This window comes from Pithys albifrons, chromosome 6 (genome assembly GCF_047495875.1).
Source record: "Pithys albifrons albifrons isolate INPA30051 chromosome 6, PitAlb_v1, whole genome shotgun sequence".
In the NCBI taxonomy this organism is placed as follows: Eukaryota; Metazoa; Chordata; class Aves; order Passeriformes; family Thamnophilidae; genus Pithys; species Pithys albifrons.
In genome coordinates this window covers 24,826,951-24,843,656 of record NC_092463.1, presented here as the reverse complement: position 1 = coordinate 24,843,656, position 16,706 = coordinate 24,826,951, and the positions used below count along the sequence as shown (strand labels likewise).

The 16,706-nt window shown below is 40.8% G+C and overlaps 2 protein-coding genes across 3 annotated transcripts; one reads left to right on the top strand and one right to left on the bottom strand.

The window, feature by feature from the left end:
* Positions 1 to 303: 303 nt before the first annotated feature.
* GEMIN2 (gem nuclear organelle associated protein 2) lies at positions 304 to 12,742 on the top strand. Of its 2 annotated transcripts, XM_071557889.1 has the most exons (10): positions 306 to 436; positions 922 to 1,006; positions 2,177 to 2,266; positions 4,193 to 4,252; positions 4,424 to 4,534; positions 5,087 to 5,131; positions 5,835 to 5,903; positions 7,171 to 7,281; positions 7,502 to 7,560; positions 7,882 to 12,742. In XM_071557889.1, exons 1-10 carry the CDS (start codon positions 315 to 317, stop codon positions 7,919 to 7,921), a joined length of 792 nt encoding a protein of 263 aa, XP_071413990.1. In that variant the 5' UTR covers positions 306 to 314; the 3' UTR covers positions 7,922 to 12,742. The 2 variants fall into 2 exon arrangements, with proteins under 2 accessions (XP_071413989.1, XP_071413990.1); XM_071557888.1 differs by lacking the exon at positions 5,835 to 5,903 and having other exon boundaries at positions 304 to 436.
* On the bottom strand, positions 10,543 to 16,331 carry TRAPPC6B (trafficking protein particle complex subunit 6B). The gene is made up of 6 exons (XM_071557891.1): positions 15,811 to 16,331; positions 15,670 to 15,737; positions 14,459 to 14,576; positions 12,503 to 12,586; positions 11,359 to 11,452; positions 10,543 to 10,735 (listed from the first exon to the last, which is right to left on the bottom strand). Exons 1-6 carry the CDS (start codon positions 15,889 to 15,891, stop codon positions 10,704 to 10,706), a joined length of 477 nt encoding a protein of 158 aa, XP_071413992.1. The 5' UTR covers positions 15,892 to 16,331; the 3' UTR covers positions 10,543 to 10,703.
* Positions 16,332 to 16,706: the final 375 nt, after the last annotated feature.

Genomic DNA, 16,706 nt, shown 5'->3' with positions numbered 1-16,706 from the left:
GGCCCCATCGCCCTCCCAGGGCACCATCGCTCCCCTGGTGCACGATCTCTCCCCCAGGGCACCATCGCTCCCCAGGGCACCAGCTCTCCCCCAGGGCACCACCTCTCCCGTGGGACACAATCTCTCCCCCGGCACCATCGGCCCCCAGGGCACCATCGCTCCCCTAGTGCACGCTCTCTCCCCCAGGCCACCATCACTCCCCTAGTGCACGATCTCTCCCCCAGGGTACCATCGCCCCCGCCGCCCCCAGTAGCGACCTCGCCCCTCCCGCTGTGTCGCGGCTCTCGCGAGAGCGGCGCGGGGCGGAGCGGGCCATGGAGGGGGCCGTGGAGGAGCTGATGCCGCGGCTGCTGCCCGTGGGGGACTGGGACCTGACCGAGGACTTCGACCCCACGGTGCCTCCCAGGACGCCCCAAGAGTACCTGAAGCGCGTGCAGTGAGTGGCGGGGCGGATGGGCCGGGGCGGGCCCGTCAGCTCCCCGGGCCAAGCTCCGCGCCGGGGCGGCCGCCGGTGCTGCCCGCGCCGGTAAAGCGGAGAGTAAAGCAGGAGCGGCAGGGTCCGGTCTCCGCTCTAGTGACCAGTGACAGGACTCGAGGAAACGGCATGAACCTGAGTCAGGAGAGGTTTAGGTTGGATATCAGGAAAAGGTTCTTCCCGCAGAGGATGGCTGGGCACTGGAACAGGCTCCCCGAGGAAGTGGTCACAGCACAAACCTGACGGAGCTCTAGACGCGTTTGGACAACGCTCTCAGGAATAGGGTGTGATTCTTGAGGTGTCCCGCATAGGGCCAGGAGTTGGACTCGCTGCTGATAGATTCCTTCCAAATCATACTATGATTCTAGGAGTATTTCAGAGACATCCGGCATATATCCACCTGTTACAGAACAGAAACAATGCAGCCACTTGATTTTATTTTGTAGGATCGAAGCAGCTCGATGTCCTGATGTCGTCGTGGCAAAAATAGACCCCAGAAAACTGAAAAAGAAGCAGACAGTAAACATTTCAGTAAGTTTGAGAGCTTTTACACGTTTTGAGAGGGAAAAAATAAAGGATAAAAATATTAATATGATGCTTGTACTAATTCTGGGGAAATGTGGGCTTGACTAAACAGCACTGCTGAATTTTAAAAGCATCTACAGAATTAAATGTCTAGGTTAGAAGAAACACCTGCTCAAGTGCTGATTAACAGCAATCTTTATAACTGACTAAGTGGATAATATGTATACTATATGATACACAACAGATTATTTTACTGTCTGAGGAAATCAAATGTTGCATTAAATTTTACAAGTATTTAATCACAAATTTAAATTAGCCTGCATAAATTTTAGAGGAAAGATGTCTTCATGCCTATCTTTGGATTTAAATTTATATTTAGGGTAAGGGTAGTAAGCGCAGCTGAGCTTTACTAAAGTTAGATGAAATTCTAGCACCATTTTTTCCTTTTTGGTACAGTATTTATTGGAATTTTTCCTTACTGCCCAAGCAGACCTCTCTATTGTCACACTGACCTGCCAGCTTGGTTTTTAATCTACTTTTAAATAGTTCAAGAGACCAAGTTTGCCTTTCTCTATGTAATCTTAAATTTCACTAATAGATTGCTCAAGGAAAGTTTCTGGTAGTGACATGGCCATGTAACTTCTGTGACCATTCTCTTCATCTGTCTGTCTGTAGTGGCATTCTTAAACACTTGAAAAAAGATTTTAAATTTTTTGTTAACTCTTTCATGCTAATCTTTAAAGATCTTATATCTACTTAACTGTTAATTTCCTGGAAGATGCTTTTATGGTCTTCTGTCTTCCTGAACTGACTATCTTGACAAGTAGAATGCCTAAGATTGATAGCATCTGTCCAAGGTAAGGAAACAGCACTCTGCTTTTTATAATCAGGGAGGTTAAAGGCAGAACAATTTCTAAAAGAAAGACCTTAAATATTGACATTGTATTTTAAGTACTTTGTTTTCTTTCTTATGTACATATGAGAAGAGTCAGACAAAAGAAATTTTGTCTAAACCAACTCTTAAGTCAGTCTTGGATGTCATGAAATTACCTTTCTTAGATGAAGATTTAAAGGATATTATTTACCTGACAGCAAACATTTACTGATTCTCGTGTTCTTAAGGGTTCTTTTTATAAAGCTCTCTTTACATTATAATTATTGCCAGTGTCTTCTCAGATTTCTGGGTGTCAGCCTGCTCCTGAAGGATTCTCTCCAACCCTCAAGTGGCAGCAGCAGCAGGTGGCCAATTTCTCAGCTGTTCGTCAGGTACAAAGTAATGTGTGTGAGGGGTCTGGCACAGTCTAGATAGAACACACCTGTGCTTTATGGGGGGACAACTTTCCATCTAATATAGAAATACTATGACTTTGTGGTAGGATAGATGTTTGTAGGCAAATGTTTTAAGTTCTTAAAAAATAACTGAGTATATACTGTGTGGCTTTTAAACCCCTGATAAAACTCTTGAGAGTCACGTTTAAAAACATCTTCAGCTTCAGCAAAAATATCAGTATTTAGATTAAATATGCAGTAGTTGAGGAAGGACAAAAACCTCTATAATGTGATGCACTTGTATTAAAACCTAGTGCTAACAGGAATGTTCTGCAGAACTCAGATGAAAAAACAAGTGCATTCTAACCCACCAGGGGATTCGTAAAGTAGAACACAGTGTCCACTAAGGAATCTGCTGACTGGAGTGGCACTTATTATGAGGTGAAATATTGATTTGGTAAAATATATTTGTAAGGTTGTAGTGTTAGTGCAAACTTAGGTCTTTCCTAACACATTTGCACCCTGCTCTTAAATAACAAAACCAGAAAATAAAGCAGTCTCAAAGGGTAAAGGTTCTAAGTTCAGCTAAGCTTTACTAAAGTTTTAAACTGAAAGAGGATCAATTTAGGTTAGATATAAGGAAGATTTTTTTCACAGTGAGGGTGGTAAAACACTGGCAGTGGTAGATGCCCCATCCCTGGAAATATTAAAGGTCAGGTTGGACAGAGCTCTGAGCCTGATCTAGTTGAATATATCCCTGCCCATGGCAGAGGGATTGGACTAGATGGACTTTAAATGTCCCTTCCAACCCAAATCTTTCTATGATTCCATTAATCTCTGTTCACAGTTCAAACAGGGTGAAATGGAAAACATAATAAATGTAGGGAGAGATCATTTGTGTCCTCAGTACTGCGGGTGTTGATGCTGCACTGTAGGAATATCTTAAGTACTGAGGTATGACCAATTGTGCTGAAGTTGCTGTAGCACTGAACTCTGCATGAGCACATTACTGTGTTTTTGTCATGGAGGAAAATCAGTGAAGGTGGAGATGTGTACTACTGCATCTACATTGTAAACATTAACTGAGCTACCCCCCACTTCTGCGAGGGATCACATTGCATCCTATATATTAGGCATAATCTAAGGCTTTAGGAGAACTAAGGACTCTGATATTTAAAGGTGTATTCACTGTGTGGGATTTCTTCAATGCACAAATTATATTATTTCTTCAATGCATAATTGTCTTCTCATCTGTGGCAGAATTAACAATGTGAAGTAAGAGACCATCCTAAAAAGTATTTAAAACCTAAAAAGAGCATCAGAATTCACGTGTTCAAACACTGCATCCGCTGCTGTTACAGCGTGTTTAGCATTCTTTTATATGGCTACAATAACAATTGGATTGGGAGGCAAATTTCTTCTGTTACAGAACATTTACATCTCTCTACAGGAAACTATCAAGCAGGCCAATTTGTCTTACATGGCATCCCTATGAGGTAGAAGAAATGTGCTAAGAAAGCACACTTGCCTTCTTTCAAGCAGTCTGCAGACCTTCAATGCAGATACAGGCCACTGCTGGAAATAGGATATTGGCGTTATGCATGGTTTTGGATTAAATCAAAGTGGGTTTTTTCTTAAGCTTGATATACCAAGAAAAGTCTAGAAGACTGTTAAACCTTATAATCTCAGCTTAATATAGTAGACTTCCAAATTCCTTCAAGTTTAACATTACTTTCAAAAACACAGCATGAGCATCTTAATTACACTCTTCTAAGAGGCATGAGAAATAGCCAGTTGTGCTGGCTATAAATGCATTGATTCATAGAAAGTCATAAAATATACTTTTCATACATTTTAAGAATAAGGCTAGGATAAAACAGTTGCAGAGTTAAACTGTGATTTGGCTTTGTTTTGCTTACTCAGAGCCTGAACAGGCACAGAAATCACTGGCGGTTGCAACATTTGGACAGCAATGTTATTATGGTGAGTAGAATTCATAACAGTGCCACGTGGTTTGTGTTCCCCGTCATTAAATCTGTGGTTCATCTTGCTTTATTTTTTCATGCAACAATTTAGGAATATTATCAAGTCTTTTCTCCAGTGTCTCCAACGTAGCAGTATTAACACAGTTTTCTTTTTTTTTTTTTCCTTCAGCCTAAATCAGAAGATGAAGAAGGCTGGAAGAAGTTCTGCCTGGGTGAAAGAGTATACTCAGAAATAGATGCACTATCAGATAATGAAAGTATAGGAATTGATTACGTGAAGGTGATTATAGGACTCATATCTAGTTTTCAGCTGCTAATTTGTAGAACAACTGCTAGAAACAATTCTACTGTTTCTTACCACTTTGGTAATATGTGGTAATAATGTGGTAAATAGAAAGTAGGCTCTCTAGTGAGCCCAAAGTCCTGGGTTTGTTCCTTTTAAGCAGAAACTAAGTGAAGCAAAGAACAAGTCTATCTCTTCAGTTAAAAACTTGAAGAGTTCCCTTATCTGTTATCACCTAAAGTGCACTACTTTGTTGCTCACTGAGCTGAATGGAAACCTTTCTGCATAGTCTGCTTTAGTGTTATGTTGCACAGTGATACATGATTACCCTCCTCATACATGTTACAAATATGCCCTTCACTGCATTATTTTGGAAAAGCAAAACTTTAACAAATAACAGTAAAAGCAAAGTTCTCTGATGCCAAATTTGACTGGACCTTACCTTCAACTTGGAAGTGTCTGAATATCACCTTAAAATCTTAGTATGCTCTAAATTATAACAGAAATGTTTATAATAATGTTTGCATTTTCCAACTTGATGTTTTTCAGGTGGGCTTTCCCCCTTTGCTAAGTATTGTAAGCAGGATGAACCAGGTAAGCCCACCTCTCAGAATATGAGAAATAGTGATGTAAGCAATGTCACTATGTGATTATATCTGTTGCAGAAGTCTTACCTGTTTTTCTGTGCCTAGATTAAGCAATTGTTTATCACAATTTCTATTTATTGTACACTTAGATGGAAAACACATAATTGTTATCTCACCTTTAACTACAAATAACTTTACTAGGGAACATTTTTCATTACTAGTTCTTACACTGTTTTGTAGTTGTAATTTCTCTGTAGAACATTTAGTGTTTGAATTTTTGCTGAATGCTCCAATAGGTGTTTCACAATGGTTTAAGATTTCTTATTTTAAGTGCAGTCCTTCAACTTGATTGTGAACCTTTATGTACATTGCAAGGCTAGAAGAATCACACTTTCCTTTACTATGTTTCCCACTAGTCATCTTTATACAGAAAAACCAGTCAGTGTGATGTCTCTTTGCTAATCTGTAGCTACTTATCTGTAACCTTTTGTTAACATAGAAAATTACTTCATTTTATATAAAGTTCTTCCCAGGAAGTGGTGCTTTAACACTTACTTCACAGTTATATGTAACCTTGACCTGGAATAAATACCATGTAGTATCACAATGGAGTAGAAACAAATTTTATATCATAAAATCCTTCAGGTAGAAGGACAACAAAACAAAACATTGCAGGTATTGTATTGTGTCTTTCTGTTCCTCTTTTGAAGGCAACAGTAACCAGTGTCTTAGAATACCTCATAAGCTGGTTTGGAGAGAAAAAGTTTACTCCAGAACTGGTAATTTTTAATTTATTCTGACTACTTGCACATGAATTCATTAAATAAAGGATTCATAGTTTATAGTTTTAATTTCCAAAGAGTTCTCTAGATGGATATATTGAGTTGTTACTTTCAAAACTTTCTTGATTAGACATTTAAGTATGCACAGAACTTTTTGGAAGGCTAATTGCAAAACGTTAACAGGTACAGACCTAACAAGTACTGCCAAAACCCCTCCCCTTTTTATCGCTCCCCACACCAAGTTAAGCCACAAGGCTTGATGAGTATCAGCACTGGGGAGAGCAGAGGGTCAGACTGCAGCAGCTTCAGGTTGTCAGGGTGCTGCACACTGTATTTACCAACACCTCCATTTTAGTTTGGAGGTGTGTGACAGTGTGCTGGCAAAGGCAGATTTATTCCACATGCAGCAGAGACCAGAAAGCTTAGCTGCTTAGTGTGGGTCACAAACCAAACCTATTAAGAAATCCTGATTGGCAGAGTACATTGGCAGAGATTGGCCATAACTAGACTAACTGTGTAATGGCACAATATCTACCTCAGTGGATGCATCTTACCTCCTTCAGTGCCACAAAGCAAGAGAGTAATGAAAAATTATGTGCATGATACTGAACAGAGTTTCACCATTTTTCAGTCACTATAAGGCCTTTCATGTTGTCATTTTCTGCAGGCCTGTTTTCTTTTTAAGCAATATGTTGCAGAGAATGTGCACATTTTAAGTCCCACAATGTAAGCCACTAGACACTGGAATCAAATTAAGAAGTTAGACTGGTAGCAGAAATGGTGTTTGTGAGAATGCAGTAGAATTCTATGAAGTAAAACACAACATGTTTTTACAGTGGTATAAATCGTCAAGCAGATCTAACCACTAATTCCACAAAGTTCTGTCTTGATATGTTTACTCTTCAGTAATGTTTTTCCACAGATTGTGAAGTTAAAAATTAATAGCCAAGTAATAATCTTCAGATGTTACTAAAAAAATCCTTCCCTCAGACTGTAACAGTGTAAGTTGTATTAATTTATATCTTGGTCAGCACTCGAAACAATATTAGGAAACCCAGAAGTACTGCTCACAATCTTACCTAGAGGCACAAAACTCTTTACCATGTAGGGTCTACTTTGGTTTTAAAAATTCAGTTATGGCATGTAGCACTTAAGACAATTTTGTTCTGTGACCTACACTCCAGTCCTGCTCTGTATAACAGTAACAGATTGAATGTTCAAGGAAACAGTCATAATTAGAACTTTGTTACTTGAATCCTCACAGGGTAGGTGGCTTTATGCACTGCTGGCATGCCTTGAAAAACCTTTGCTACCTGAAGCTCACTCCCTTATTCGACAGCTGGCAAGACGATGTTCAGAAGTCAGGCTACTAGAGGTAAGATTATTTTAACATTGTGCAAAGGACTTGGTGAATTTAGCAGATTTAAGAGTATAATTTTTTATTCTCAATTATTAACTTCATTTTCAAGCAAACTTTTCCTAAGTTTGCTTGAGAATAAAGGGAAGACTACAAATACATATAACATGGCATGTAACAGGTTTTCTATTTGACACGGATAACAAAAGACCTATTCTGGTATTTATCTCTTTTTCAGGAGAACAAGAATGAAGAACAAATATCAGCTCTGAACTTGATAATCTGCTTAGTTAGCAGGTAATGCAATTACATCCCTAAAACAGTAATGTATGTCCAGCATAAATGTGTGATTATTTGTCCTAATCTAGATTGTTTTAAAAGTGAAAGTCAATGAAAGTACCCTGGGCCAATGTAGCAAAAATACTGAGCTAAAAGGACGCAAGATAAACCTAAGAGTAAAGTAAGCACATTCCTTTCCTCCAATGAGTGCCCTGAACTACAAAGCTATAATTATGATACAAACAGTAAAAGAAGAGCTGGAAAGCAAGGGTTCTAACAACTTCAAGTAAGAACTGTTGCACTAGAGGTTTCTTACCATATTCCACTTCATCCCACTAGGTACTTCGATCAGCGTGACCTGGCTGATGAGCCTTCCTAGGCTGTTTCAAGAATATCCAGTGTTTTGCATTGCCACAGTGCAAGCAGGACTATCAGAGTTAAAAAAGACACTGCACTGTTCAGACCTAAGTACTAAACAGTCCCTTCAAACACCCTCACCCTACTGTATTTGGAAGAGCTGTGAATACCTTAAGCTGAACTTTAGCATGAGATTGTTGTCTCCGATACCATCATCACCATCATCGTAAAATGGTAAATGAAGTGTCTGGCATCATCTGTCAAGCTCCTGTTTTTGTAAACTACATTCTTGGTTAGAAATTTCTACTGTCTGAGTAATCCTATGGACACTGCTATTAGGTGAAGTCTGAGGTTACATTACAATTTTTTTTTAACAGACCTGTTAAGGACTTTTTAAAATAAAACTAAAGGATTTAGAAGAGTGTTCTAAACACTGTGGTTTTTCTCAGTCTGTACTATTTAACAGCAGCCTTAATATAGAAATGTATACAGGTAGGACTGAAGGTGTTTTCAAGTTTTGGTGCTTCAGCTTAAGCACTGCTAAGCAGTTGAAGTATAGCCAGTATGTTACTGAAACAATTGTTTTAGTAAAATACAAATATTACTACTTCCTGAGTAGTAATACTATTTTTAGTAAACAGTTGCAAAAACCAGTGAAAATTACACATCTGTATTCAATGCTTTTAATAGAAGCATTTATTAATAAAATGAAGAAATTTATTTTCTGGATGGTTATCCTGACAAATACGTTAGCTCACTTATTTACATATGTATTTAACATGGAGTGCTTTGTCAAGAGGATCAGCATCTGCTTGGTACATACATGACTCCCACTAGTTCTAATTGTCTTCAACAATTAGAAATCCATCTATAAAGGAACTATGAATTCAGCCCATAGCAGCATATTGATATACAGTATTAAATGACATTTGCTTTCTATGTATTGTGGAATTTAAGTCTCTCCCCTCGCTATTAAAAATAATTACTAGCCATAACCAGCTATTGATACATCTTTAATATGTCTTTGAATTATTGGCACTTTTGCATCTGGAACGGTAGTCTTAATGTCAAGTGAAAAATCAAAACTAATTACAGTAACTACTAGTGTTGCTGCTGGAGATGCAAATAACAGATTCTGTACATGATGATGCCATGATGATCCCCACTGCAGATGCCTCAATGTGATGACATTGAAATATCCATCTATTAGACACACAGTGCAAATTATTTCTAATCTCTATAGTAACATTTTCAGCAGGTTGAAAGCAGAATGAGTTGGCAACTGAAAAACCCATGAAAGGCAAGAATACTAGTGAGCTAATTCTCTACTCCTTCAAACAAATCTGAGTTACAAAGGTGAACAACCACCACCACCTTCCTCTGAATTACGTCTAAGAACCCAGTGTTTTCAATCAAACTGCAAATCCCCACTGAGTACTGTATTACTGTACTTTCTTTCACCTCTGCCAGAAGTGGGATGGCATTCTGCTGGTTCAAATTCTGCTCTACTTGTTTCAAGAACTGTTATATTATTCAGCTACAACTGATCTGGACTGGCATTCACAACACCTGAAAAGATCAGAACTTAGTCACATCTTAAGCTCAAGTATAATGAACCCCTGGTTATCACATTTATAATGTCTAGCTTGCCAGCTTATGACAGCTTTCTAGAAAAGTCTCGATCCATTATAAGCTTTAGACCTTTCCTAGGACTTAGGGAGGAACAATTTCCACTGTTCTTGCCCACCATGCAACTGGACAACATATACTTCTCCCAACACAGAAGGTAGTTGTGTATCAGAAGTGCCATTTTGACGTGGGGTTTTCTAATTAGCTTTTTACTTACTGGTCTCAAAAATAGAAACTGAATTATTATCACAAGGCATTCTCACACTTGTGAATAAACACCATTTCTATTGCAATGCATTTGAAAGTAATTGTAAGGCCTGAACCTGCCAACAGAGAAGTTACAGCAAAATTCATTACACGTTGACAAGATATTTTCATGCTTAGCTACAGCAAGATATGTATTATTATGCAAATCTTGTAACAAGTAGTACCTAGCAAACCCCAGCGTCCTCAAGAGTCCTGGTGATACCTTTACAGCTTCGTTCAGGTCTAATCATCTTCCTGCACACACTCATTACAGAAGTGATCCATAGATAGCAATTAAAAACAAGTACATTAAGTTTATGCACAAGGTAGAACACATTGCCTTCTTTGGCCAGTACAGATAACCTTATGTGTAAAATCATTGACACAAAAAACAGCTGCTAATTCTAAGGAGGTAGGAGAAACTGCTCAGCTGTGTAGCAGTAAGTTCTTTTCTACTGCACCGTACCTACATTCCTATGTGCCACATGTCCCATGCCTTCACATGCTAATGGACTCCCTCAGAGAAATACAAAGGCAGTTGCTGCCTTACAGTTCAGAGTGGACAGGGAAAGGTAGCAGCTGGGCATTCACATTTGGCAACAAAACACATTAGTTTCTTATCCCAGTTTAGTCTTGGTCAGGCTTTTACTCTGTTCTTAAACTGTGCCTCTGGTCTTCCAGATGTGCTCTCTTGGTAATTGAAGTATTTTGATGAAAACTTCTGAGTACACAGTTCTTACCATGTGGAATAGAATAAATTTCATACCAAGACAGACACAAGAATAGTGTTATTTCAGTGAACATTTATTATATATTTTGGAATTGTGCTGCACACTGCTATAATTTACAAGTTATATACAAGACTGAGTCAAGATACTGAATCCATACACAACGGATTTTTAACATAGATATCCAGATTTGAATGTGCTCTACATCTTCTGTATCATCACCTGAAATTTACCTGCAAAAAACGCAAAGTCAGATCACACTATTACCATTAGTTATTTCTTCAAGTAACTATTTTGTTATAGTATTTTTTTAAGAAAAAGTAAGGGATGTTTCAATCTTATGGTTTAATTTTAAGCAATTGAGCCATTATTTACATTTAGCTTTTAACTGCAGCTTTTTCTTTCTTTTCTCTTTTTCTGTAAGTTAAGCCATTCCCACATCAGAGATGTTAGGTCAGCCAAATCTAAAATTTGTGCAGTCTGTGGCAAATTTTTCACGGAGCAGCTTAGGTAGTTACAATAAACTTCACTTACTTTCTTAATGACTCCTGCAGAGAAAGGTCTTCACTTACTCAAATAGCCTTCTGGACATACATCCTTATGCATTTGATGCTTCCAAATGTAAATATAATTTTTTAGTTTTGCGTTCCACTCAACATTATGAAGTTTATCCTTTGTCAGTATTTTCTAAATACTGAAGCATTTCATGGCAAGCCAAATCCTGAAGTTCATATAGATTCCTATAGCCCTGCACCTTCAAACTTATCCCACCTGGATAAATGCTTTATACAGCAATGAAGTCAGTCAGGAAAGTTACAAAGTGAGCTACTAATTGAATATTCCAAAAAGTACTTACATGCAGGCATTGATGAAACTTCAGCTGTTACAATACTCTTTATTCCCAAATTCGATAGGCCTCCTCTGATTAGTCCACAGGTAAATGCTAAATACTAAATATAAAGTTGCTCTTTAGGTAAGTGTCAAGGCTGAAGCTTGTTCATAAAGACTGAGCACTCAAGAACAAGACGTAATACTTGGATAATAGAAAGCCATGGAGGTTTTGTTACCATGCCTGCGAGACTTGGTCAGGTCTCTAATAGACAAAAGCTCCAGTATTTGGTAGAGCAGAGGTCACAACACAAATTGCTCTTGTTAGAGGCACTATTTTTTAGTTACTTGTTTCGATTTCCATTAAACCTTTAGGAACTTAATTTCCTTAGAACAGTATGCCCAAGACTTGGCTGAAATTAGCAACTGGCATTTAAGTCAGTGAAGGAGAAACAGTCCAAGACAGCATTTTTGCACAGGCCACATTGCAGAATACAAAGGCCTGCAGATATTCCAAATATATGTTGCAAAACAAAAGAAACATCTCCCCAAACACTGGAAAAATAAGCCCCAAGGGCAGTAGCCACTAATTGTGAGGGTTAAGATGATCAAGAATTAAGAAACCATAAAATGGAACTGAATGTCCCATTTCTTACATCCACCTGAACCAAAGTGCTCTACAATAGGATCTGCAGAGGCACTGATTTCACTTACAGGAACTATTACCCTAACTCAGCATCTGCACTCCAAACTGGTTTTAATTGGTGGAAGACCTTTCTGAACATTGCTATCATTTCAGAAGCTTACTCTCTGTAACAATAGTACCTTCCAAATATCTTTTGGAAATTTTAAAAAGGCTTCTGAAAGCACGTGCTCTCCCAAGACAGTTTGTGCAACAACAGCAGACAGTGGCAGAGAAACTTCCACCATGAAGTAACTGAAACACAACAGCAAGTTCCACAACAACCCTGACCATTCCTTGCATACATCAAATCCACTCTTCTGAAACAAGGTGCATTTCTAAAAAGCACACAGGTTCTGAAGACTAATCTTTAGCTTCCCTTTTGAAGAGTTTGTATCCATTCAATTACAAAATTTAAAGTTGTTATTATCAATAGATCAAGGCAATTCAAATCAAACTGGCAGACCCCCCACATAAAATTGAAGAGTACCTTTGGTGCATGTTCTAAATACTGCTTTCCTGCAGACATTTGGGTCAAGAGACGAAATTTATTGTCTTGAAGGACATAAATACCCTGTTTAAAAAGAAAAAAAAAATTATTCTTTTTTAGTTGAATGTGCAGTAATTTAAAATCAACATTTTATGTGAATGGATTTGATTTGTAAATAAGTGTTATCTTCTTTGTTTACCTTTGTTCTCAGGCTGAAAAATTAAATTCTGGATTAAGGCATATGTGATTGAAGTTTAAATTGTATTATTTACTTACAAGGAATATCAAACGAAAAGGTATTTATTTGTGAGTTTATAGCAAACCCCTAGATAATAATATGACCAGTTAACCCTAAAAAATGTTTATGTACATTTCTTCTTGGAAGAGTCCAAGAAGTCCAACAATAGTCCCATACTAGAAAGTCTTTGGTAATATATCAAATGCGCACTTTAGTTATCAAGTATTTTATCGAATTTATCAAGTTATCAAATATATGATTTTTACATGCAAAGCTCAATCCTCATCTGTATGCAATTCACTACTCTGATTCTCAAATTCAGTGGGAATTATCTTCCTTAAGTGCAGTACAGGTGACACCCAGCAGACAATCCAATTAGAAGTCTGGTATTTTCTACATTACAATTTTGTGCAACAGTATTAAGCTATTATAATAAACAATATAAACAAATATAATAATCAATAAATTACTTAATAAATTATGAACAGAGTATAGCTGTATCTACACCTGTCATTTTAATTTCTTTGTTATTAACTGTGCTACTTTGGAATATAACAATTAAGATCTTAAGCTCATTGCTGCGGCTTTCTTTGAATGAAAAAGATGTTAAGAGAGCAACATCAGTTTTTCCCTAGTTTTCTACTAACATTTAGAGATATATTAAAAAGTTCTTGTTTAAAAATGCTAATCAACTGTAACCACTACTGCCCACTCTGTAACTCTGCAACAGTGCATATGAAATTCAGAGCATTTGGTCTTTTCAAACAGGGTGATAATAAATACACCAAAAGACAAGCAATCATTACATTGTATTCCGAAGCTACGTGTGTTGTAGTTTGGGATTATTATGTAAATTCTCTCCCCTGCCACTTAACTGCCCAGGCCAGCAGTTAACAAAAGAAGTAGTTAACTGTTGATCACTTGGGTGGGGGCAGGTTTGTCTCTTTTGTTTTTGGGGTTTTTTTGATATTCTTTCCAGTCTTGGCTTGGCAGAACGCGGGAGTGGGGGTTCAGAGGAGGCAGGCTGCCCTGCTGGTTACTGCTGAGGTTTTCCTGGCTGTCTCGCTGCCGCTGTACCCGGACTGCTTTCCTGGCCGCGCTGCTGCTGCTGCTGCCTGCCCCTGACTGCTTTTCTGGCCGCGCTGCTGCTGCTGCCTGCCTTGGATTTGCTTCTGGTTGCTCGTACCTTTCTGCTTCTTGGACGAGGAACACAGGGGGAAGAGACTGAGTCCATCTGAAAGCTCACTGCTTGTCTGTCTCGCTGGAGAGGGACTGAAACTCACTCTGCAGCCAGCCGGGCTGTGACATTGACACTTAAGTATAACCTTTTCTCCCGGAGGAAAACCTGATGGGTTTTGTTGTTGTTTGGTTTTTTTTCTTTCTCTTGTGGTGTTGGGGAAGTGGGTTGCACTAGTCTGTTTACATACATATATATCCTTCTTGTATTAAAATTCCTTTTCTTAAATTTGATAGAGTGGTGTGATTATCGTGGAGGAGGCCCCTCCCCTGCTTGTGGGTAAACATTTTGGGTTTTTTCCCCTCAAACCAAGACAACATGCTAACACAAATATCACAAAAAACTGCTTTATAAACAAAACAAAGAACATTTTGAGATTTTTATCAGGTAATTATTTCCAGACCAAGGGAAAAAAAACATTCTTGCAACTCCAAACTCTTACTGATTTTGTAAGTTAAATCTTATTCTACAGCATTAGTACCTGGTGATTAGTCCTTAGGTTATCTATTTGTTTTTTGAATACAGTTGTCCAAAAATCTTTGCAAATGAACTTCATAATATCTAATTCATCCTTGAACCTGGCAGTATCTTTTGTAAACCTAAGAGATAAGTGAGAAATGTATCAGTAATGACGGTACACGCGACTTAACCAATTAAGCAGAAAAATAAATTTTAAAAAATGGTACCATGCAACATAATTTTTGAGGCTGTTATAGAAATTAGTTTTCCAACCATTGTACTGTATCATTCGAGCATCACTCTGCGTTCTTGAAGTACTTTAAGAGCAACACAATGTTATTTTAATATCCACAACACGACGGCAGAATAAATTGTTTTAATTCTATTATTAAAGACAACTAACGTACAGAAAAATGCAAAGAGCTCCATCAGGTTTATCTTCAAATAAATATCTAAATAGAAGATAAACAAAATGCTCACATTTATACTATTGCTTGGAAGGAGTCCTTCAAACATGCAAAAGAGCTATAATAATTCAAAAAAGCACCTAACACTTGTTCCTATTTTTCAAAAAGGGACATCTCCCTCTTGTGTATTTCAGATTTCACTCCCTTCATCCTCCTTGAAGGTCTTTGTCTGCCACTAAAGCAGCACTTGGATCAATGAAAGCTTCACTTCAGAATATCCGGAGTCTCCCCATGACCCTGGAACGAGGACGCTGAAGTTGCGTCGCGGGTCCCCAAAGGGTCCGACAAAACACGGCGGCAACGAGCTCGGTCGCCAAGTTCCAAGGACTGGGAGTGCTTTACAATAACGAATTAGGAGTAGCAGCCAATCATAAAATTATGTGTAAGAAATAAATCGGAATAAGATCATAAAACCTACCAGAAGCAGGAAACACGCAAAAATCTACACAAAGTGGTACTAAAGATGATTATAGTAAGTAATCTTACAACTTGACTCAGTTTTCTGATGGGAAGCACCTAAGAAAATACATACTCCAAAACTGTCCCGTGAAGCTCAAACACAGGTGCCCACAAGAATGGGATGCCAAAAAAAGATGCCAGAAGGGCTAGTGAGATGCGGAACAGCCGCAGCATCCCCCTCTGCCCACGGACAGCAGCGAGCGGGCGAACACGCCGGGCCCCGCCGGGTGTTTCACGGCCAAGGTGAGGAGTCCCGCGCAGGAGCAGCGCCCGCCGGGGCGGGACGAGGGCGCTGCCCGGGACTCACCTCTCGATGAGCCCCTGTCCGACGCGGAAGCCCATGCTCTCCAGCTTGGTGGTGCAGCGCCCGTTCTCCTGCAAGACACAACGCGCCGCGTCAGCCGCGGGCACTGCGGGGCGGCCCCGGCGCGGCCCCGGCGCCACTCACCCCTTCGCCCTGCTCAGCGGCGCGGTACAGCCCCGCCACCATCTCGCTGTGCAGCAGCAGGAACAGCGCTTCGTCCGCCATCGCCCCTTCCGGACCGGCTCGGACACGGCGGGAGCTCCGGGCCGAGCAGCGTCGGCCGGGCCGGCACTCCCCGCCGGGGAAGCGCTGGGAGCGGGACTCCCGGCGTACGGGTCTGCAGAGCCCGCGGGCTCGGGCGGCGTCAGCCCGGACAGGAGCCGGGGGAGGGGCAACGCGCCTCCTACTGCGGAGGTGGCGCCGCCCGCCCTGCTGCCGGCACCGGGCGGGGCGTGTCACAGCGCCCGTGCCTTCGCCTGTCTACCGCGGGGAACCGGCAGCGGCGCCGGCTGTTGCTCCGGAACAAGGCGTTTTAAATCCTCGCCACCGCCCCGGATGCCGGAGCAGCGCGCGGCACGGACCTGCCGGGCCGGACCGGGCCAGGCCAAGCCGGGCCGGGCCGGGCCGGGCCGAGCCACTCCAGCGGGGGGACCCGAAGGCAGCCGCGCATCCCGCCCCGGCCAGCACTCAGTAACGCCCCCGCCTATTGGCTGCCCGGGCCCCGGGGCCCTTGGTACGGCAGCGCTGATTGGCCGCCGCCCGAGCCCGCGCATGGCGGCTCGCGGGCCCGATTGCGAGCGCGTCCCCGAAGAGGTTTTGTGATTGGGCTACAGGAAAGGGACGCACTGAGTTCTCATTGGCTTTACGTCATGTCACTCTGGCGGCCCCTGCCATTCATTCGTGGCGCTGCCAGGCAGAGCCTCCCGTTGATTGGGTGACCGGGATGCCAGTCTGCTTCCAGCCCTGCGATTGGTGAGCGCCTTTGGCGACCCTTCCCCTCGGGGCGTGCCCTTTTCTCTCGTGCGCGGTGATTGGCCGTC

Coding starts and splice junctions, on each gene's coding strand:
- GEMIN2 (XM_071557889.1), top strand. CDS start 315: ATGGAGGGGGCCGTGGAGGAGCTGATGCCGCGGCTGCTGCCCGTGGGG. Junction 2,267..4,192: donor ATTTCTCAGCTGTTCGTCAG/GTACAAAGTAAT, acceptor TTGCTTACTCAG/AGCCTGAACAGGCACAGAAA. Junction 7,282..7,501: donor CAGAAGTCAGGCTACTAGAG/GTAAGATTATTT, acceptor TCTCTTTTTCAG/GAGAACAAGAATGAAGAACA.
- TRAPPC6B (XM_071557891.1), bottom strand. CDS start 15,891: ATGGCGGACGAAGCGCTGTTCCTGCTGCTGCACAGCGAGATGGTGGCG. Junction 15,738..15,810: donor CCGCTGAGCAGGGCGAAGGG/GTGAGTGGCGCC, acceptor TGTGTCTTGCAG/GAGAACGGGCGCTGCACCAC. Junction 10,736..11,358: donor AGTTTCATCAATGCCTGCAT/GTAAGTACTTTT, acceptor CGTTTTTTGCAG/GTAAATTTCAGGTGATGATA.